We start from the raw sequence: 23,762 nt of genomic DNA, 5'->3' as shown, positions 1-23,762 counted from the left end.
AGAAATTGATAAAATTACTGATAATATTCCCTCTCCTGTTCTCACTCTGCTCTATCCTCATCTGGATACAATGGGCTCTGCCGGCTCCAGGGGCACTGATTTCAGGGCATCCTGAAAGGAGCTGGCCATTTGCCACTCAGCATAAGCTCAGCTGGTCCCCTGCCTTTGTGGCAGTGCAGAGATGAGCAGATAAGTAAAATTTGTGCTGCTTCAGATCTGAATCCTGTTTTCTGCTTGTCCTTGTGTCTCTCTTTCTCTCTTTCTCTCTCTCTCTCTTTTTCTCCATCCCTATGTCGTTGTTTTGCCTGTCGCTCTCCATGCAGGTGGAAAAGCCTAGCACAAAGCCTTCCAAACCAAAAAAGACCACAACAAGCCATAAACCCTTGAAAAAGGCCAAAGACAAGCAGATTGCATCTGGCCGGGCTGCCAAGAAAAAGAGCGCCGAGACCTCCAACACTGCAAAGCCAGAAGATAAGGAGAAAAGTAAAGAGATGAACAATAAACTGGCTGAGGCAAAAGAGTAAATGTCACTGCACTTTCTTTCTCATTTTTTTCCTTTTCTTTCTTTATTTCTTTCTTCCTTCCTTCCTTTTTTTATTTTTTTTCCCTTTGATTAAATAAAGGCCACAAAATTAATTAGAGGCTTCTAATCTGCTTTTTGTTCTGATTGTATTAGAAGCTTTTCTGTTTTATTTCCAAGGAGGATTAGGAAATCCTTGTTTCTGAGGTCAGGTTGTTCTGCTTTGCCTGCACGGCTCTGCACAGAGTGAGGGATGTGAGAATGTATGAGCAGGGTCCTGAGAGATGAAGGTGATGGATCAACAGTGATTACATCCAACAGCTTGTCCCTTTCCTTGGGCTTGGTTCTTAGTGCTTTGACAGCATGGAAGTGCCCATTGAGCCAAGGAGGGGCTGTGCTCTCATCCCATGAGGCCCTTTTGGGTTGGCCATGGTTGTGTCATCTCCCACTGGTGTCACCTGGCAAAGGGGTTTGGAGGCAGAGAGGATCAGGTTCATTCCTGGTGCCATGGATATGCTGTAAATGCACCAAAATCAGTGGTGTCGCCAAGAATGATTTCCCCTTTTGGCACTGATGGGAATTCTGCTCCAAGAAGCAACAGGAAAGGAGATCCCATGGAAGTAAAAGGACAAATCCTCCCCAAGGGTAGTTGGGAGTACTTCTAGCTGCGTCAAGGCAACTTCATTCATCAATACCACTTGAAGTCCTTGATCTAAAAAAAAAAGAAAAAAATTGGTGAGGGAAGGTGCAGTGAGCAGTGAAGACTTTCCAGTCATATGGCAGGTTAGACTAGGTTGTCAGCAGGTTGTTCTTCCCTATTGTTTCCCCTAAGTTATGGATCTTATTAATTATTCCTGTTTTGCTTTGAATCTTGATCTGCTTTCTTCACTTCTGGGATGCCAACAGGCAGAGCTAGGTTTCAAAAAGAGGTTTAGTTTGCAGACATGACGTTCCAAAGGGTAGAAAGAAATGTGTCACCAAGGTTGGCTAGAGCTGTCAGCCCCCGTTGTGTCTATTCTTCCAGCTGTTTATGTTCATGTTGGCTCATGGGCAACTCAAGAGGGCCATAAAAAAAGTTTCTGGGATGCCTAGACTCCCTCCAGACAAGATCTCAGGGTTTCAGTCCTATTTAATGTGCTCTTACACTAAGAAATCCCCAGGACCAGTTTGGAAGCCCGAAACACAGCAGGACCATTTGTCAGCGAGTATGAACTGGCCCGACAGAAGGGCATTGCATGCCAGAGAATCTGGGTCACTGGATCAGTGGGAGAGTTGTGGTCCCAATCCAAATTTATGTGCCTAACTTCTGGATTGGGTCCTAAATACATAAGGATTAATTTTTGTCCCACTAAACTGAGCTGTTAGACTCTCCCATAGCAGAGTGGCTTCAAATTAAGATGCAGGGTTCTCGTTCCTTATTTTTGCAGCTCCAAATTTTCTCTCCTAATGTGAAGTCCAGCTTGAAACTTCCAGTGGACAATTGGGAAGCATGAAGACGGAGATGGGAAGTAGAGTGGGGAGGTGGTGTGTTGCTGTAGAGGTGGTGGAATAAGGAAAGTCTTATTGCTAGGGGTATTTTAGAGATGTGAAGCTATCTAGCAGAAAAAGGGATGGTTTGGGAGGGCGAGGAGTCTCTTTTTTGGGGTTTCATCCCATTAGAATTAGTCTTTTGGAAACATAAATGAGTGGTGGGCTACAAGGTTGAGTGAAATGTTCTAATGAGGAGGAAAGCTCTGTGATATACAGATAGTGACATTTGCTGGCCTTAGTAATGAATAAATGCCAAGTTCAGTGTATCATGTGATGTGTCCTGTTTGCCTTGCGCTAACAGCCTAAACCTTTGAGTATCAGTAAATGTAGTGTTCTGAATTCAGTGGTGTAATCCCCAGCTTAGCTGTGTTAGAACTGTGTGCTATGAGCTAGTCAGGTTGTGTATGTGGAAAATATATATTCATATATAGAAATATATATATATTTAAACCTCTGCTGTTTAGGAGGAAACCAGGGAAAATCCTCCAGGAAGTAAAACTGTGGAAATCTTTGTGAATGTAGTGCTTTTTTTCTTTGCCTTTTTTTTTTTAATTTTTTTTTTTTTAATGTGCATGTCTCATGGAGATGCTGACCTGTCCATACTGATCATTGCTTTTCTGAGTGCTCAGAAGCCCCTGCAGCACTGCTCAGCTCCGTGTCCAGAGCAGCTTGGCACAAGGCTTGTGTTGAGCTCACGGGGAGGCATGCTGCCACGCTGCTCACAGCTCCTCCAACCTGTCACATAAGGGACAATTGGCCAGAGAAGAGCAGCTCCCAAGACTTGGTGTGATTCCTTGGCTTTTAAGATGCTTTATGTATTGTCACACTCCTCAGTAATGTCCTTTCCTACGGGATGTAGCATAAGCTGTGAGGCTGATATGTCACAGCAGGCAGAACACATCAGGAAGGCACTAGACAGTTCAAATGGCTCAACACACCAATCTTACATAAGGACAGACCATGCAAAACAATTCTTCCTATTATTTTTCAGTCCTAAGTTTCACATTTAAAGGTACACTACACTTGCTACCATTTCACCTGGAATTCAATGAGAATTTGGCCCTTGACTTCAAGGTGAAATAAAATTTTGACCAAGGAACATCAGTAAGATGATTTTGACCAAGGAACATCAGTAAGATGCTCAGACCACCTCATCCAAGCATCTCCATGGCTCTGGATGAACTGCTGATTATCCAGCTTGGGATGGTTTCTTCTTAATGAAGAGCATTTATCACAATATTTGAAACATACACAATGAGTGGTCAAAATGTAGCTTTCTGTTTCCATAACACATGAAGTCTTTTGGTGGCAGAGGGCTTGGAACTAGAAGGTCCCTTCCAACCCAAGCTATTCCATGAGCTCACTACAAAGCTAGGCATGAAGTTTTAGCCAGTGGTTTTAATTCCTTCTATAGTGAAGGAACTTTCCAAGGACCATTGAGCTGCCTGCTTTTGACACCTGTCTTTGGGTGGGATGAATGGTCCTTGAAAGGTTTTCTTTGCAGAAAGATCCAGGGAGACTGGTGAGGCCTGGACACCTTCCTCTCACATCAGCAAAACAGGAACAGAAATCCTGGCTTGTGTTCCATATGCACCACATCTGCAGCATGCATCCAAGCGCACACACATCCAAGCACATGGGCTGGCACTGCACTGAATACCAGGAACTACAGCAGAGGCAAGCCTCAGGGTGAAATCCTGCATTGCTGTACCTTCCACAGACTCTATGCCCATCCAACCCACTCAGGTTTATCAGAAAGGAGACCAAATCTCTGCCATTTCAAATTCTGTTTGGGCTCTGAACTTGTCAATCCCACTGGGAAACAGTGCTCTGCTCTTCTGTGTTTCCAGCTACCACAATGCTGATTCTGTTCCATTGCTGATTTGTAATATGTTTTACTTTTCTTGTAAAAAGGAAAAAAGAAATGTTTTGCTTTTTACCCTGTGAGAATTCCTGTGCTATTGCTTGCTTTCGCATTTTCACTGTATTGTACTGTTACTCCTTTCTGCAAAATGGTGCTAATTGCTGACTGAGCTCCTGTTTTCTGACTGCTTTGCACACTGATCACTTGCTTCTTCATCTGCAGCACAGCCGGTGCCAAAACCTGGTGCCCATGCATTCCACAACCTCTTGCCTCTCGGAGGCAGATAGGAAGTGTCTAATTAATATTTTGTGGCCTGGGTTTGGTTGCGTATCACAAATTGTCTCTTGTAAACATGTTAAGCACACCTCCTTGTGGTGCTTTTTCATTGTTGGTATTCTGATGAGAGTCTCACACACACACACACACACACACACACACACACACACACACACACACACAAACACACACACACACACACACACGTTAATGTACCGCAAATTGATTGTGATGTGCTTGTGATCTTTGCTTGCTCAAAGGGTTTTTTTCCAATGATAAATAAATGCTGAAGACAAATACCTCCTCCTTGATCTTGTTTTCTCAATCAGAAGCGCAGTTAAGTGGAAGAAATGTCTGTCCAAATGAGGTTGTGTTGCTTAGAGTTGCCACTTTGATGCCTGCTGTGGGGACAGCTGGGCTGGCACAGTCTGACTCCCTTTAGGTGGCTGCTAATCTCAGACCAGTCTGGCATGAGCTGGAAGTGTTTGCAAATGCAAAGATGGACAGTGAAGTCATGTGGATGGCCCAAGTTCTCTTGTTTTCTATACAAAATATCTTTGAGTGGAGAGTCTGTGCAGTGCCTTGCTTATGTCCACCTTGTCCTGGCTCAGGGACCAGAGACCAAATCCCATTGAGAGCTGGAGGGAGGGTGGATGATGTGTATTTACCAATGTTAATTACACTTTTTTCAACTGCCTACAGCTTTTATTTTCTCCCTAAACGAAACCTGGAAAACTTGGTCTACTGGAAGGTGTCTCTTCCCATGGTAGGGGGTTTGGAACTAGATGGTCTTCAAGGTCCCTTCCAATCCAAACTGTTCCATGATTCTATGATTTTGGAACCTCTCCTCCACCTCCTCCTCCTCTCTGTTGACATCCATGGGCCACCAAACCTTTTCTACCTTCCTGTTGCTAAGGGTGCCATTTCACATCCCTGCCTTGTTTATAAATCACTTTCTGAACTTATTCCATTTGTGACCACATGCTAGTAAGAGTGCTGCTTTCTGATGTCCTCTGTATTACCCTGCCTTCCCTTCTCCCTCCCCCACCAGTTCCATCCATTCATGAACCACACCTATCTATAGGATTTTTGGAGTGTTTCAGCTGGGATTATGTTGCAGGATTTACCATCTCACTCTGTACAGCTGGTAGTGGAGAAAATGCTCATTTCTAAAGGATTGGTTATTACTGGGGCTTATCTGTGACAATCCACGATGGGCAACAAAGTGCTTCTCCCACGACACACAGGCACAGGGTCTTTCCCATGCTGCAGTCTTCCCAGGCAATCCATCTCCTCCCTGCAGCTGCCCAAAGTGAGTGCTGGAAAACACCTTTGCTGCCCTGTTGATCTCTGAACTCACTCAGCCTTGCAAAGTCCAAATGCAGAATGGGGCGCAGGATGCATTTCAGGGGAACAGTAGGAGCCATCCCTGGGCTTTAGCCTTCACTGTCTGAACCCACTGGTACTGACTGACCCCTTAATCTTCACCAAATCACTAGTGACTGGCACTGCCCACCTCTTCCCAAGGGCTCTGCTGGAGGGCTTCACTGAAAATGAAGTGCTTTGCCTTACAAGAGCATTTAGTGTGGAGATGTTGAGGCACTGGCTGGACATTTATTTGTCACTGTTAGTGCCTGGGTGAAGTAAAAAATAAACTGAATTTTGAAAGTCGAGTCTCCCTCTCAAATACTTAATAACAGAGTATTTTAGAGGTCTTTTCCCACCTAAATAATTCTGTGATCTGAGAGTGATCAGAGGCTTGGCAGAGGTGTCGCTTTGACTGCCATGAGCAGTCCCATGAGGAGTTGCTTCCCTTCCAATTTTACTGAGCTGCTTTTAACTACATGGTGTCCACTCATCTGGGATCCTGGTGCATGGGTGGATGAAGAAGTTTTTCCTTGACACTCTCCGTCCTTCCACTCCAGCTTGGGCACAGAACTGAGCTCCCTTTGAAAAGCTCCATTATAATTTTTAAATCCTTGACTGGTAAAAGGATGTCTCACCAGCTGACATATCAGCTGTTATACAAATGCAGCCTCGTGTGTCATGATATTCTTTTGATTTAGGGCTTATTTAGAAATGTGGCAGTGCAGGAGAGAAAGAGACTTTAAGAAGATGCTTCTGACAGAGCTTGTACCTCCCAACATCCAAGGAATAAGAACCAACAGTGCCATCAGATGAAGAAGAGAAGCCACACAGGAAGGAGAAATTCCCTAGTATAAACATGATGATACGGATGTGCTCAACTCCAAGAACAGTATCTTTTACACATTTGGAAAATATTGTGGTGTTCCGACATGGGCTTCTGCTCTGCCTTGTTCCAACAGTGTCATGGTAAGTTTGATTCAGTTGGGGAATTGGCAGCTTACTTCCATTTGTCCTTATTCACCTGAGCTTTCTGGGTTGGGAATAATTCCACTAATTCCACTGGGTCTACTTCCAAGCTCAGGGGTGTGTGATAAGGGGTAACACAGCTCTGAGTACTTCAGGACTGGTGGTCTGTCATGAACTCTGAATTGCTTGTAAAGACTCTTAATTTCTGTTGCAGGGTGCCTTGGGAACAACTCCCTAATCCTGACTGCCATGGTGGAGGACATGTGAAGCAAGAATAAAACAAAATCCTACTAGTGGATTGAAGGCATCTTTATGCTTTCTAAAATGCCAGCTTGCCCTTTAGGGGAAGGAACTCTACTCCATGGAAGCCAAAAACAAGGACCAGCCGCCAGAAAAATGATGGATAGTAGTGGCAGATCTTAGTGACATGTGAGAGCCCTGACTGCCTTCAATGTGTTTCAATGTGAGAGATGGGAAGGGGAAAGCATTTCTCAACCTTCCTTGTTGTCCTCTGCCCACCCCAGCCTAGCCTGTGGCATGCAACAACCCCAGGGTCCCCAAAAAGAGCTGGTGTGTCCTCCCTAGCTCTGAAAGAGGTCTGGAGAACGGGGTCACAGCAAGGAGTGAGGAGCACCCTGCATGGCACATGGTGGGGGCAATCTCACCACACGATGGGTGGCAGATGGGTCTGCTCTTGTCAGTTAATAACACCTATAGGCACTTGATGGTTCCAGGAGCAGATGGTTCAAGGCAGGAAAATCCAGCCCCTGGCCATTGGACTGACCTGCTCCTTGGCCTGGTTCAGTATTTAGTACACAACTGAAGACAAGTTCAGCTGTGGCCACCTTGCTTGGACCCAAGAGATTTGCCCAGAGAAGCTGTGGCTGCTCCATCCCTGGAAGTGTTCAAGGCAAGTGTTGTACTGGAGCTGGAGAAACCTGGTCTAGTGGAAGGTGCCCCTGTCCATGGCAGGGGGGTTGGAACAACAAGGAGGATCTTCAAGATCCTTCCCACCCAAATAATTCTGTGATCCTGTGATTTTTCAGCAGGGACACAACCCCCCAGTGTGCCCTGAATTTAATGAGACAGATAGTGCTTTGGAGCTGCAGGACAGTGCATGTCTTTGCCCCCCTTGCCCCTGCTCTCTTCCCTCTCCCCAAGGTTCATTGCTGATCAGAGATCTCTCCCCGTTGGCTCCCTCCCTTGCAGTCTGCAATGCCCTCACCTCCCCATCTTGACCCCATTTGCTCACCACACCACCATTCCTTCTTGCCTTCAGAAGAATTTTTCCTCCATCCTCTCTGCCAGCTTTTCTATGTCTGTCCCACAGCTGCTTCTCCAATCCTTTGCTTTCTCCCACCTTTCCCCTCCACATCACCCCAAATACCCAGCTCCACCAAGGACTCTCTTCCCATCCTCCCTCAGATACTGTCTCGTGTCCTGTCTCTCTTGGACTGTAAGCCTTTTTATTTGTCTGTACTGTGTGATATCACTCACTGCTTGAATAAATGATACCTCACCTACCAACTGCCCCTTCTCTCTCTGTCCTTTCTTGGTGTGACTTCACTAGATGTGTCTGCAAATGCCTTGTGTGTCTGTCCTGGTGGCAGTCAAGCAGTCAGTCTTGCTTCTGCAGATCTGTCTGCTTTTAGGATGACCCTGCTCATGCTTTTGTCCTCTGGTACTTTTGTTTCTTTTCTTTTACAGCCACAGGGACAAGCTTTGTTGTCAGTGTAGGAGCCTGGCACATTCAGAGCTGCAGGATCTTCTGGCCCTTGCCATTCTGGTGCATCTGATAAAGAGGTTGGCCTTTCTCCAGCTTCCTGCAGAGATGCCCTGTGCTGCCAGGTGGCTCAACAAAGGCAGCAGCCGAGGAGAATGAAGGAGAAATCTTGTAGCCCAGAGCAGAAGCAGCTGATGGTAAAGGAACAACATTCCCCTGTGAGAGGACGCAGTGGGCAGAGATGTGTCAGTGGAAATCCAAGCAGATATATCTCTCAGGGGAATCAGCAAAAGCTGGCTTAGCATGTTTCAGAGATGGATGCCCAGGAGGCTTCTTGTGGCTGAGAAGGTGCCCTGGACATCTGCTTCCTTCATCCCAGGCGAGGACTAGACCTGTCCTTCTACCTGTGAGTACATCAGGACCCTATTGTCACTCAGTCTCAGATGGCTCCTTGCTGCCTCCTTGTCCCTATTTATTGCCTCCAAGTGCTAGTTTGGTTGGTGCTGGCTGGAGCTGTTAGTGTACGTGGAGATGGTGCTTCTTCCCAGGTGCTCCTTATAAACATGGAAAGTTGCAGGAGCAGCTCGGTTCCTCTACCCCCAGAGTGACCCTCACTGCCTGTGGTGTGACAGCAGCCTGCCAGAAAGCAAAGGAGCCTCCTGGTCCTACTGAGTGAGCTCAGAGCATGGTCAGCAGTCTGGTTTCAAGGGTCTGAGGACCCAAAGAGAGGCAAAACTGAAGCAGTTTGGTGGATATGGATGGGAGAGGGATCAAGCAGTGCTCAGTCCCCTGGGCTTCTTTCAGCACCTGTTCCTGTCCTGTCCTGCCTGCAAGAGCAGACGCAAGAGATTAAATGTGTGGGGACCTCAAATCCTCAGTGAGAAGCCTGGAAATGCCATCTAGGACAAGCAAGACTTGAAGCTGGGCTGTGCCTGACATCTCCAGGCTGAAGGAATTTTGGTGTAGGTGCTGGAAAGAAGCATTGGGAAAGAGGATCAAACCCTTGATGTAGGTGATATCCTGCATCCTCTCCTATGTGCCACCATGACTTCCACCTGCCTTGCTTCCACAGGGCTGCTGCCTCCTCCTGCAAGCTATAGATTCCACCAGTAAAAAAGCACTGAAAAAAATCTCAGCTGCAGTTTTAGGGTCTGAGTAGTATTTAGGACATGATTCATCCATGCTGCTCAGGTCCTCATCTCATTTGAAGGTATGGAGAAGTCTTCTAACATCTACATTTCTCCTAGCAGAGCTCTGTGAGAGCTTGCCTATCTGCTGCTGTGGTTTGAACCCTGAAGGGTTGAGTTCCTTGTTGCTCATCCCACACCTACATCAGGCCAGATTTCACAACCAGGCACTTTCTTCTTCAGACCTTGCTGGCCCCAAACACACATTTACAGGTCTCACACCTTTGCAAGGACAGCAACCCCTCTGCCTGCTGAGGTATAGAACAAGGCAAAAATTCTGCACTTCCCTGATACAATTCAGAGTGTTATATCTACTGCTTGATGTGCCTTTCCCAAAGAATGCAACTGAGGCCAATTATAAAGTACCATGTTAAGACCATTTTTCAGTACAAAAAAAGTTTGCATTTTTGTTGCTGTTTGTAAAGACAACAAGCTTCAGTGCACAAAGGTCAACACAGCATTCAGAAGACAGAAGTGACTTGTCATAACCTACTCCTAATCTTACTGGGAATTGCACTTGCCCAAAAATCAATGATTTTCTATCTTTTGAGGAACATGAACTTGCCAATGCCCTCCTGGATAAGGGCACCAACCAAAAGGTGGTTCCTCCACAGACAAGAGCTGTCTCCTTACGTGAATTCTCTGGGAAAGAAAGGACAGATTTCTCACGGTTTTTTCTTTGAAATGTTCCTTCAGCATCAAAGTTCTGTGCCTGAGGCTGTTTGCTGTTTCTGTGCCACTGATTCAGGTAGAGGATTCCTGCTGCTTCTAGGTCTCTTAAAGGCAACTTTTAATTTTCTGTGTGCCTATACTGACTCATAACAGCTCCCAAATAGCTAAACTGCTTTAAATTAAAGTAATTTTGCAGAAGACAATACAAGTCACCAGCTCATTTTGATATGAGGCCACCAAAACATCAAGATGTGAATTCATAGAGGAACAGGGATGAGATGTGAGCATGTCCTCCATATCTCTGAGGAACAGGATAATATTGCTGGAGCTGTCAGAGGCAAGTTTAGACCCCAAGTCACAAAAGCCCAGCTCCATGTGGTTATATCAGGACCAGCAAAGAGGGGATGGTGCTATGTATGCTCATAGTGGCCCATGAACACCCCTAGTTATTTCCAGACGCCTTGTGCTCACTCTGGGAAACAAACCCCTGCTGAATTTCATACTCTTTCTGCTCTCTCAGACACAACAAGAGGGGAAATCTGCCACCTCCAATTCATCTCTTCTACATTTCTCACCTTCTCACACAACAATTTGCCATCAGCAGCCCTCATGAGGGCAAAAGTCTTCAAACTCTTTCCTTGCTTGGCTTAAACAAAAATAATTTATAAATGTTACTTCATGTGTGTTGGGGATTGCTATGTTTCAGGATCAGGCTTTCCTTTCAACTGTCCTATTTGCACACTGCCAGCTCACTGTTCCCAAGGCTGGTACCTAGAGCCAGACCTCACTGTGCAGCCCTGCAGGGAACAGCCATGGTTGTTCTTTGCTGTGCCTGCTCTGTTGTCTCTGAACACCAACTCTGGGGGAAAATAACATAGTTACCTACCACTCACACTCCCTCCAGTTTAAAACAGGTTTGGATGGACAATCACACAGTTGTCTATATGCATGCAAACAAAGGGGAAGCCAGGGGGTGAGATGGGACACTCTTTCTCCTCCTCAGTCCTGAAATCCATGGCTGAAGGACGCATACAGCCATGGAAAAAGGGCCAGTAGATTAAAAGGAAGAACACACAATGCAGGCAGCATCTTTCTGACTGTCTCAACAGGGTGGGACCACCCTAGTGCTGCTGAGATGGAGGAATTTCCCTGGAGATTCTAACAAGGCCTCAGGAAAATGTTGGTGGATTGAAAACAGTTCATGTTGCTTCAGGGAGAGATGATTTTTTTACTTTCAAAGCTCTCCTCTGAAATGCAGGGTGTAGCAGCAAGAGCAGGGTTGCATACCAAGGAAGGGGTAGGATGGCTCTGGTGTTGATCCACCTGGACTGGGTTGAACAAGGATCATCATGTACACACTGGCACAGGACAACCTGAGATCATGTCCCATGGTTCCTGCATCCTCCCTCACTAAAGGAGGTGTGAAGATGTGCTTGGTACCTGCAGTAGCTACTGATGGCCTTCAAACTGCAAGAGCTGTGCTGTTGGGCACCATTTCCACTGGCAAGGATGTGCAGGCTTCTCCAGCCTTCTCCAGAGACAGACAATGGGTCCTGTCCCAGCAGATGTGCATCAGCAGTTTGGACATGTCCTACCCTGAGAGTGGGGCATCTTTCCAAAGAGAAGCTGCTCTGCATTTTCCTTTGATTTGTGGTGCTGAGTTCACCTCATTCCCAGAGGAACTACTGTGCTGAAAGAACTCAGCAGATTTCCTACCAACCTCTGCCAACAGCTTCTGGCAGCAAATGTCTCTTTGTAGGAAGCAAAAAGGGCAAGGTGAGGGTGAGTATCTGAGAGAGGTGTCCTGCCAGGGCTCTTCACATGGTCCTGCCCCACACAGAAATGGGTTTTCTCATGTCTGGGTTGGGTTGATTTCATAGACCAAGAAAATGGTAACCAGCCACTCCATGGTGTCAGCCCCTCCTTCCCTCCTCTAACCTGGAACCACTCCCTGCACAAAAATCATGCAAAACTGGGGAACAAATGGGGATCTCCACAGTCCCTTGATGCAACCACCATGTAAAGCTGCCCATTTTAAATCTTAGCAGGTTTCTCGTGCATCATCAACTGCTTTCTGCATCCTCACAGGCCCATTCCCATCCATCCATGTCTTCCTCATCCCCAGAGATCCTCCTCCTCTTTCCTAGTGAAGACTGATTCCCTTGTTCCCTACAGGTCTTTCCTTCCCCATCCCTCCCTCTGTGCTTTCAGGACCCAACCTTCCTTCCAACACATGTCCAGAGCTTCCACTGGCAGCATCCACCCTAACTCCAGGCTGCCTTTGTTATTTTGTGCTGCCATTCAAGACTATCCAGGTACAAAGGTGACCCTGCCAGTCATCCAGTGCCTTGGTGCCACCACCACATACTGGTGTCTCCTGGGGGTATCATAGAGAAAAGGGGTGCTCTCAAATTGGGACTAGGATATGTTAGCTGGGCTTACTTTCCTTTGGTTGTTTTTAACAGGTGCTTCCTGAGTGGCACAAGAGCTCAGCTCCACTGTGAGAGAGCTTTTACCACCCATCCTGAGGGAAACAAACTGCTTCTTTGAGAGACAATTTTACAGCAAGGTGTTTGTTCGATGTGTGTTATGATCAATTGGCAAGTATTTGTTGTAGCTGATGGTGGACATGATCCTGGTCACAGTTAAACCAAGGGCTGGTCAAAAAGTCCAGCCCGAGCCCTCACATGTTTTGTGGACATCCATGAGTTTTGGACCAGTTTCTTGCAGGGAGCAGGACCACTTGCCAGCCAGCCTGAGGACAAACCAAATGTGTGGTTGTTTGGTGAACACTCTGCAGAGCCATTGGTCATGGGACAATTTCCACCTCATTGGTGGCATTTTGTTTTCATGGGTCGGCTGATTGCTCTGATAGCTTTGCAATGATGCTCTTTCTTCTGCTTCCAGGACCCCTGAAAAGAACACTGGTGCTACAGAGCAAGAACCAAGTACCTTAGTGAAGGATGAATTGACATGAAGTCAGGAACCTTCGTCTGAGCATCAGCTGGAGCAAATGTATAGTTCGCATGAAATGTGTGTTGTCTGGCTGGCATAAAATAAAGCTGATTGTGAGAGCTGAATGACAACTTCTGTTGTCTCTCAAGCACTTTGAAGTTATTGTGTGATGCAGTTAGCATGTCTGTGCCTTGATTTATGTATAGCAAAGTTACAGAAAAAAATGGGTCCAATTCTCCCTTTATTTATAGATGGGAAGCAATACTGGTTTTAAAGGTCTCTCTATTTCATATGGGCAACAGAGAGACAGATTCATATGCATAGCCTGTGGAAGGATCACACTGGATTTCAGAGATTATTCCAGAATCCTAGTTGTTAGAAATAACAACTCTCTTCAAAGATCCTTGAAAGACTTAATACATTATAAATGCTTAACCACTGTCAAAAACTTGTGTTTGGATATTGCCAGGTGAGACACACCTTGTGCAACATCTGGCAGATCCCCTTGTCATTGTGCTGTGGTCACAAATATTTCAAACCTTCTTCTGAGGCTGGTAATATTCAACTGATTGCCAATTTGGGTATCACTTTAAGCAAATGATAGAATTATTTGGGTTGGAAGGGACCTTATTAGATCATCCAGTTCCACTGCCCTGCCATGGGGAAGGACATATTTCACTAGACCTGGCTGCTCCAAGCCCCATCCAACTTGGCCTTTAAGACTGCCAGGCATGTTGGGAAGGATGAAAGTTTGAAAAGAAAGTCGCACAGATATGTATGCTTGGCAGAAAGATTTTTGAATGTAGAACCTGAGAATGAAATAGAGATGGAAGCAAGTTTTGATATAGAAGGAAAGGATTGCTGAGCCAGTCTTACTGGATAACCAAAGAGGTAAAGGGTGTGTTTGTTAGAAGGGGTTTTATGACTTAGAGCAAAGAATAAAACCACCTCAAACAAAAGGATTTTTTTGCCAAGCAGAAAGATAGCACAGGCAAATAAGCCTGTCCATGTTGCAAGTAGAATAAAGGTCTCAGAATTTTCCACTACAAGAAAACTGAAACACAACTTCTAGCTTAAACTGTAATGTACTGACTTTTAGTGATTGGAGAACAGTAACATGAATATGGTAATTATAGTAGTTATGATAGGCTATAGATAAAAGTTAAGGTATAGATTGGTTCTTCTGTATTAAGATGCTCAGCAAAGAAAAGTATATAATGCAAACCAAAGGGTCTCCAGGCCTGCCTGCAGCTGGAGCTGACAGCTGTGGGCACAGGCTCTGTCACCCACGACCCTGGACTGCTGTAATGTATTGGATACAATAAACTGCATTTTAAAGAGCCACCTGGAGTCCTGCATCCCTCATTACGGCTCTTACAGAGGCAGCCACAGCTTCTCTGGGCAACCTGTGCCAGGGTCTTGCCACTCTCCCAGGGAGGAACTTCTTCCTGATATCTAACCTAAATTTCCCTTCTTTCAGTCTTAACCCTTGTCCTGTCACTAAATTTCCTGATTCAGAGTTCCTCTCTGTCTTCCTTGTAGGCTCCTTCAGATAATGGAAGATGTTCTGAGGTATCCAGGTGATGCTTAAAGTTTTAGTTTTATATTTTTCAGATTCTGTGCTGCCTAGGTGTGCCTCATATTAAGTGTTGGTAAGGTCTCTTCACAGAGTAGGGAGACAAAACAATTCCTTTTCTAGCTTGGGACCAAGGACAACCATTACAAGTTTCAGGCCCAAGAGCATAAACAGTGGTAGTCTGAATAGAGAAAACAAGAAGGATGGGACTTCATAATCTGAAGCTGTAATTGGACAATTACCCCAATATGCAAATGGACCAGAGATTATAAAATGAGAGACCTCATGACCAGCCATCCATTTCTGTGACCATTTTGGGTTCATCTTGGGTGAAGCCCTGGCTGGGCTCTTGTACTGCCCAAGGTGAATCCATTGAGGCCTTTTAATAAATCCCTACTTTATTCTTTAATTCTGTCTAGCCTCTGCTGTAGGTCAGCCTTCTCAAGGTATCAAGGCAACCTTCTGCTTTCCAGGCTGAACAGCACCGACTTTCTCAGCCTGTCTTCTTCAGGGAGGTATTCTAGAGCCCTTATCAAATGCTGGACAAGACATCAAGCTGGCAAATTAGTACTTCTTCTCAGCTTATTTTCTAAAAAATGTTTTAGCGAAAATTTGTGAGGTTGTTCACAATTGGAAATAAGGAAAAATTCGGTCAACTGAGGTTCTGTATGTTCATGAGATTGGACTTGGGTGATCTTGGAGGTCTTTTCCAACCTTTACGATCCCCACAGGATGCATGTGGCACCATGATGGGAGATGCTGTGGAAAGCGAAGGGAGACGACCCATCTTTGTTGATCAGCATCGAACTCCAATTTATTGATCCCACTTACACACTTTTATAGTGGTGTTAATTAAGCTCATGCATATTGCAAAATCCAAGCTCATCATAGGTCACAGATTACACATTAACCCCTCCTTTTGTTTTCAATACCTGTGGTTTGTTATTGAATCCAAGATTTATTTTCTCACCCTGTTATGAAAGTTCTCAAGGCCTCCATGTTTGTCAACTTTTGCTTTCCCAAAACTTATCCAAGGACAAGATATTTACTTGTTATTAAAAAACAACCTGAGAACTTCTGCTGTTTACATAAAAGTGCCTGAGAACTTTTGTTGTTTACAGAAACAGGCTGTGAGAATTTGCTCCTCACAGCTGCCTTTTACTTTTCCATCAGCTGTATATGATTATGGCATGTCTGAACAAAACTCTATAAGCCATTTCTGAGCAAAATTTTCCAACAAGATGCAATCCAGTTCTACAGCCTGTCCTGTACAGATGGCATGGAGTCCCCAGACTGCAATTCCAGTAAGGCAGTGGCTCAGCACACTGCAATAAATATTTCTGGGTTTAGGCTAAAGGGTTCTAACATTTAGAGCTGAGATTAGGTTTACTTTTCTAAAGTGGTAACTTCAGGCAAAAGGCTGCTCTTCCTTCACAAATTAGTTATGCAAAGCAGGTACTTCACTGGAGGTGGGGAGAACTCCATGGAGCATGGCAGCTCCATAGCCCTCCAGATCCAGAGGGTTTGGTTTGCTGGGTCTAGTTCATATGAAGATTGCATTGGGGTTGGAGAAGTCATTCACATATTTCAAAGTGAAAATGCAAGTCCATGATACACCTTCTCCACCTCCTCCTCCTTCTCATCCTCCTTGTCCTCATCCTTCTTCTCCTCCTCCTCATTCTCCTCCTCCTTCTCCTCCTCCTAATGTTCGCACTGCAGGGAGTTCTCTTTGGTAGTAGGAAGGTTGGAAAGAACCTCCTTGTTAAAGGGATAAAATACAGAGGAATTATTACAGCGTCCTGCATGGGGTCGCTGAGGGTGAGAGAAAGACGGTGAATCTTGTTTCTTGATCAGAAGGCTGGATTTATTGATATATGATATATAATACATTATGACTATACTAAATAGAATAAAGAGAGAGAAGTTGCAGAGGCTGCTGCTAGGCTAAGAATAGAAAAAAAGAATCTATATCAAAGTTGTGTCCAGGGACTCGGTCCCCAGCTTGTTTCTGTGATTGGCCTTTAATCATAAACATGTGCTTGTTTATAACATGAGACCAATCAGGTGCATCCTATTGCATTCCACAGCAGCTGATAACAATTGTTTACGTTCTCTTCTGAGTCCTCTGCCTTCCAGAAGACGCAGAAATCTGAAAGAAAGGATTTCTGTGAAAAAATGTCTGCGACAAGGAATATTTGTCATGACTGTGTTTCTAAACCTATTGTAGATCAAGTGAGAGCCTTTAGACCAGCTCTGCCTTAGGTTCAGATTTTTGGCAGAAGCTTTACTCAGACAGCCTGCACCTACAAAGCTCTGGCTTGCAAGTTCTCAGGAATGGCCAGTAAGGTCTATTATAAAATGAGTTACTGAATGAATAGACAGGAGATTAACAGACAGAAGGCCTTAAACAGAGTTTCTTACTACATGGGTTAAAAGAAAGAACTACTAATAGATTTCCATAAAACAGTGCACAACATAAACGTGCCTATATTATAGCTAGCAAAGAAATAGTATAGATTAGGAGTCAATGTAATTAACACCAATTGATGATGAGTCAATCACACATAGAGTCCTTTCACTCAGCCTCTGGAAGAGTAACCACAAAGTGTGGTCCTGACTTCAGAGAAAAGCCCCACACATTTCCAGGAAATGTGCAGAAGACTTCTGCTTTGTGAAAGTTTTGTGTAGCTTTTACAGCTTGTAAAGTGAAGTGTCTGCCAGTCAGAAATTCAAGCTTCTTTTCCTTCAATCTCACTCTCAGTGCAAGATGTTTGTTGTCAGCTGGGAATGCCACCTCAATGGCACAAGAAATAACTCACTACCAGACAGATGTCCACTTGAGTTATCTCACCAAATAGCAAATTCATGTGGGGGGAAGATGCCCTGAGATATCCCACCAGCTGATAGGCAGAACAGGTAAGCCATCCTGTGAGGAGTTACTCTGACAAGAGTAACTCATAGTAACTAATTAAATATTCACTACAAAGGGATGGAGATTGAATGTCTATGAATAATTGCCTTGAGTGTGTGCCTCACTCAGCAGCTCAAGGATGCTTGTAACTTATGATTAAGTAATTGAATGTTCTTGTACAAAATTACCATGATTCCACAATTGTTAGAGAGGAGACCAGTCCAAAGGTCGAGTGCCAGATGGTGGTTGCCTGCAGGAGGTTTTGCTCTAGTTCCCTGGAGCTGTTGGTGTCCAGTTAGCCAAAGGTCTTATCTCTACACAATCATGGGTGATAACCTCGATATCCATGGTGGAAAACTTGAAAAATAGGCTTGTTCTTCCATCAGTATCAGGAGTGGCTTGGAGAGGCAGAAAATCAAACCAAAACACGCACCAGAAGACATTTTGTCTGCCTCTTCGGCTCCCTGAAGGTGAGAGCAGAAAAGTGGCCACCAGCTTTCATTGCACCAGTGGGAAATGTAGGGGAATGTGTTTGAAGTAAGAATGTGAAATTTACCAGAGGTAGGTTTTGAAGCAGTAGAGTTGATTTAAATGCTGACCTAAATCAAGGCAGAAGAAAACATTTGTGTAACGTCTGTGTACATAGTGACATATTTTCCCACCAGACTGGCTACAATATTTCAGACAAACCAAAAAAAAATTAAAATTCTGATTTAATTTCATATAGTACTGCAATGTTCTGACTTATCATAGAATCACAGAATGGTTTGGGTTGGAAGGGACCTTACAGACCACCTCATTCCACCCCCCTGCCATGAACAGGGACATATTCCACTAGACCACGTTGCTCTAAGCCTTGTTCAACCTGGGTTTGAACACTTCTAGGCATGGGGTATCCACAGCTTCTCTGGCCAACCTGTGTCAGGGCTTCACCACCTTCACAGCCAAGAATTTCTCCCCAATGTCCCTTCTAACCCTGCCCTCTGGCAGTGGGAAGCCATTCCCCATTCACTCCAGACCTTTGTCCAAAGTCCCTCTGTGGCTCTCTCAGTGCCTTTAGGCACTGGCAGGGGCTCTAAGGTCTCCCCAGTGCCTTCTCTTGTCCAGTCTGAACACTGAGTTCTCTCAGCCTGTCTCCATAACAGAAGTGCTTTATTCCTTGGAGCATTTCCATGGCCTCCTCTGGACTGGTTCCAGTAGCTCCATGCCACTCTAATGCTGGACAGCAGAGCTGCAGGCAACACTGCAGGTGGGGAGATCTTGAACAGGGCAGAGTCTCCCCCCTCCTCAGCTGCCCACACTGCAGGGATGCAGGCCAGCATCACTTCCTTATCACCTTAAAATTTTAATTTTGCCACAAACTGGAATATTTACAGTTCATTAAGAAAAATCATTAATTTCTCAATTTCTAGCATTTCTCTCCCCTCCCTTCTGGTGTTAGCTGCTATCCTCAGACACCTGCTTCCTTCCACTTTCTGTTCCATTACCTTTTCTTTCCCTACATATTATGTTCTCCTCAGGTTCCTCCTACTCTCAAAAATAATCAAGTTACCAACTGCACTGCCCATCCCATGTATTATACATGATTTCCTGCCTTGGTTTTCCTTTTAGATTGCAAAGTCTTTGCAGCTGGGTGTTTCCCTAATTTTGTGACCTGCTCATCCTGATCTTATCCTGAGGGATTACTGTAATACGTGTGATAGTAGGAACTATCTTCCCACCAGCAAGCTTAATTCAATGCTGCTGAATTTTGCATGCCAGCTGTGGTGTGTGTTGCAGGTTCTTTTAGCCCGGGCTGTGATTAGTGTGAGCAGTGGTGTAAATGTGTAAGGCTGAGGGAAGAGAGAAAGTCCCCCAAGCAAAAAAAGCCAAGGCTGAAATAAGAGCAACACAAGAGACCAGAAATTAGAGCAATGGAAGAAAAGTAGTATTTCAAACTCAGACATTAAAGCAATGGACGCAGATAGAAGCAAGGGGGCAAAACTTTCAATTCCTCCATCCAGGAGCTGGGTAAGAATACTGGTCCAGGGAGTACATATCCCCTAGAGGAGCAGGTGAAGAAAGTGCTTGGGAGAGTGATTCGGACTGGAGCCCTTTGTAGGCTCCAAGCCTCACAGCTTTGTGGGCATTTGCTGATTTTTCAGGGTACAGCATTGCCCAGGGATAAGGAGATGTGTAAAGTTCACACTGGAGATGCTTTAGTCACCAGCAGCACTGGCTGCATGGGCAGGGATCAATGCTGCGAAGCTCCTTATTAATGGGCTAGTTCTTTTTAATGAGGCAGTGACTGAAGTTGTTCAGGGGCTAAGGAGAGCTCCAGACAGATCCATCAAAGACCAGGGCAGAAGTGAGGGAGGATTCAATTAGGCTTTGAGGCCAACAGCATCTGTGGTGTGAAGTGACCAAAACTGTTGGGATTGTTCAATCTGTCCTGATTTATGGATTATGTCCTTGTTGTGTTCTGCTGTAAGGGAAGCCATGGGGTGTTAAATACCAGACTTCTCAGATGAAATCAAGCACAAACGAGCCAAATATTGCATGTGAGAACTATTGATTAAGATGTGTATGTGTCCCTCTCGGGGTCTTTCGGGTCACTGCGACCCTGAGAATGTTAACAAGTCTCTTTTCCCAGTCTGAGCGCTTGAAGAAGGAGTCAGAGCTCTTCATTTCTCGGTCTCAAGGTCGTTTATTGCATCTTATCTATAAAAAATTTTCTCCTGCCCTGCGGAGGTCCATCCAGCAGGACAGTTCCAGGCACTCTGCCTGCTCCCAGGGCAGTGTTATGTCTTTATACTAAAAACTACGTATACAATGTTTACAATTACTTTCCAATGCCTATCACCTGTGTTAGACAGTGAGCTTCTACTCTAAACCAATCTAAAAGTGCCAACATCACAGCAGAAGATGGAGGCCAAGAAGAAGAAGAAGGAGAAAAGCTGGACACACCCAGTTCCCGCCATCTTACCTCCTGAACCCCCATACCAAAAAACCCAAAATCTACTTTTCCACCCCGTGATAACTTCACTACTATTCTACGTAAACTGTTGTGGCTTGCAATCTTGATGTAAGGTTGGTAATTTGCTCCATGGGTCATAATCAAAACCACAGGTGCTTTGGGCTCTGTGCCAGGGCTTCTGAGCCCCCTGGCGGGGGTGTTGGCCGTCCTGGACAGCCAGAGGGATGTTATGGGTTCCCACATGTCCCGACCAGAGAAGGACAGAAAGTCAAGCAGAGACGGGAAAAGAACGACACAAAGAGAGAGAATGGAGGACAGGGACAGAACCACCAGGATTCTGGGATGCACCGTCGGCATTCGATCGGCAGCCGGCGTCTCTGCACTCCCTGCCGGGGGGAGTTCGTGCAGCGCTCCCGGGAGCCGCGGCTCCGGTGGTCGCAGACAGCGGGTCTGCCGCACGGACCGACGGACGGCGGGACACCCGGGGAATCGCCGCTCGGACTGGGTGCCGGGCAGGACAAGCCGCAGCACCGCAGCAGCCGTCAGAACCCCCGACAGCATCGCGACAGGCTGCGGCGGGGTCGTGGCGGCGATCAGAACCACGAACAGCGTCACAAGGGGATGGCGGGCAGCGATGGGCTGCGGCGGGAGCGGCTGCGGCGGGAGAGGCTCGGGGAGCGGCGGGAGAGGCTCGGGGAGCGGCGGGAGAGGCTCGGGGAGCGGCGGGATGTTCCCAGGGATGGCGGGAGAGGCTCGGGGAGCGGCGGGATGTTCCCAGGGATGGCGGGAGAGGCTCGGGAAGCGGCGGGATGTTCCCAGAGATGGCGGGAGAGGCTCGGGGAGCGGCGGGATGTTCCCAGGGATGGCGGGAGAGGCTCGGGAAGCGGCGGGATGTTCCCAGGGATGGCGGGAGAGGCTCGGGGAGCGGCGGGATGTTCCCAGGGATGGCGGGAGAGGCTCGGGGAGCGGCGGGATGTTCCCAGGGATGGCGGGATGTTCCCAAGGGTGGCGGGCAGGTTCCGGGTGCGGCTGCTGCGGGGAAGCAGCGAAGCGAGGGCAGACGGAACAGGGGAGACGGGCGGGCAAGCAGCAGGACAGCAAGGAGAAGGTGAGCACAGGTCAAACGAGCCAACCTCCCCACCAAGAAACGGAGATGGAGGGAACTAATTATGGCGCGGTTAACAGCTTTTATGTGCTAAGGGTCCTCCTATAGTCCGGTCCTTTGAAGATGACCATTGGCTAGTCAGGGAAATTTTTGCTGGACAGCGGGGTTTTGCCTGCAGGGAAAATGGCTTGCAGGCCGGTGGTGGGAGCTTTCTCTCCCCTGATGGCACCCCAGAGACAGAACTTCCCTCCACATTGTAAACGGGCTGCCTGCACAGGGACTGTAATGTTGGCAGTCTCCACCCCGATCACACGTGTTGGACACCTTCTACACATGCCACGTGTTGGGGCTCAGCCCATGCAGTAATCTCCCACCTGATGTCAGAAAATAGGTTTGTAACATAAAATCCCGAAAATGTCGAGGCATAAATAAAAATTAAATGTGACCCTGTTCGCAGGGGTCTTAGGATGAGGGGAGGGACGAGGATCTGACTCCATGTTTCAGAAGGCTTGATTTATTATTTTATGATATATATTATATTAAAACTATACTAAAACAATAGAAGAAAAGATTTCATTAGAAAGCTAGCTAAGAATAGAAAAAGAAAGAATGAATAACAAAGGCTTGTGTCTCGGACAGAGAGTCCGAGCCAGCTGACTGTGATTGGCCATTAATTAAAACCAACCGCATGAAACCAATCACAGATCTACTTGTTGCGTTCTACAGCAGTGGATAACCATTGTTTATATTTTGTTCCTGAGGCCTCTCAGCTTCTCAGGAGAAAAAATCCTAAAAAAAGGATTTTTCAGAAAATTGTTTCCTCACAGTCCTGATAAGGTGTAAATACTCAGAACTACACGGACTCCATGCTGATTTACCCGAGTCAAAGTCTGTCCAAATGGTGATTCAGGGGAATTGACAGACAAATGGATAGCCTGCAAAAGCATTTTACTTTAGTTATTGAGAGAGCAGGGGTCCACACCCCACCAAACACTTCTCCAACACTTAAAAACTTCAGTAGGATTATCGAAAAATGTTATCAAAATACCATACACATCTAAGGTTAGTATTTGATAAGCAAGCTATTAAAAATACATTGCATCAGATTCCTATACTTTAAGTGAGTGTCCACATGCTGTCCATGCACAATCTACATAGCCTAAAGCAGCCAGTCTTCCTCATTGCTTCCTTGCACACGGGTGATTCCCTACTTGCCTGTCAGCTACTCTGGTATACTAAGTCTAAAACTTGTTGTCAAGTCACAGCCACGTCAAGCTAGGTCTGCCAGGCTTTCTTATGCTAACTTATGCTAAGCACTTATGTATACTTGTGCTAAGTACTCACTGTGAAAAACACCAATCACTTGTTTTTAAAAATATCAAAGTTTAATTATAATAACATGGCTATAAAAATGGCAATATAATTAGAGTAATAATAATTTGAACAATTTGGATTAGGACAATATGAGACAATAAAAACAAAGACTTATGGACAGTCTGGGTACCTCTTTCTGGGCAACATAAGCCAAAAAAAGGACACCCGTTAACAGAGGATTAACCCTTAAAAACAACAGCCTGTTGCATATTCATATAGCTCATACATGATGCATAAATTCCATTCAAACAAAGGATTCTGTCTGGTCAGTGTCAGCTTCTTCCTCTGTATCTTGGCGGTGTCTTCATGGCTGAGTGAGGTGGAAAGAAGTTCATTTCTTCTGATAATGGAGCAATAAATTATCTTTCTCTGAAAGATTTAGGTGCTCTGTGTCTGCTATCTTGGTGTAAATTCTTTCTTTACAAAAAGTATCTTACATAGCATAGTTTCTATTTTTTAACATGATGTTATAATCTAAAACTATATTTAACCCACTACTTAAGAAAATTAATACAGCATAACTTTCTAACATAACACACAATATTAATTTTAATATTTGTGAAAAGCCAATAATAAAATATGCATTTTTCACACTTACTCATGCTAATTTCTTCTGCTTGTTAATGTAAAACAAATTCCTTATTTTTAAAGGGTTAAGGCATTGTGCCTAGGCATTCTTGGGCAAGAATAAGATATGCTGTAACCAATATAGAAGCTAGATGAAACTTGATAGAAACAGGGAACAACACTTGAAAAAAATGGAGGGCAAAGCTTGCTAA

The 23,762-nt window shown here is 45.5% G+C and overlaps 1 protein-coding gene across 1 annotated transcript in view; it reads left to right on the top strand.

Moving 5' to 3' along the window:
- The window catches only part of MAP6 (microtubule associated protein 6), a 49,308-nt gene extending 36,175 nt beyond the window's left edge, over positions 1–13,133 (top strand). The window contains exons 3-4 of the mRNA XM_059467033.1: positions 324–520; positions 13,014–13,133. Coding sequence (XP_059323016.1) covers positions 324–520; positions 13,014–13,083 — 267 coding nt within the window. The 3' untranslated portion in view covers positions 13,084–13,133. The remainder of the gene's footprint in view (positions 1–323; positions 521–13,013) is intronic.
- The last annotated feature ends 10,629 nt before the right edge of the window (positions 13,134–23,762 follow it).

Source organism: Ammospiza nelsoni, chromosome 2, assembly GCF_027579445.1.
Source record: "Ammospiza nelsoni isolate bAmmNel1 chromosome 2, bAmmNel1.pri, whole genome shotgun sequence".
Classification (NCBI taxonomy): Eukaryota; Metazoa; Chordata; class Aves; order Passeriformes; family Passerellidae; genus Ammospiza; species Ammospiza nelsoni.
The sequence above is the reverse complement of the archived record's forward strand: the minus strand, read 5'-3'. Positions and strand labels throughout refer to the sequence as shown.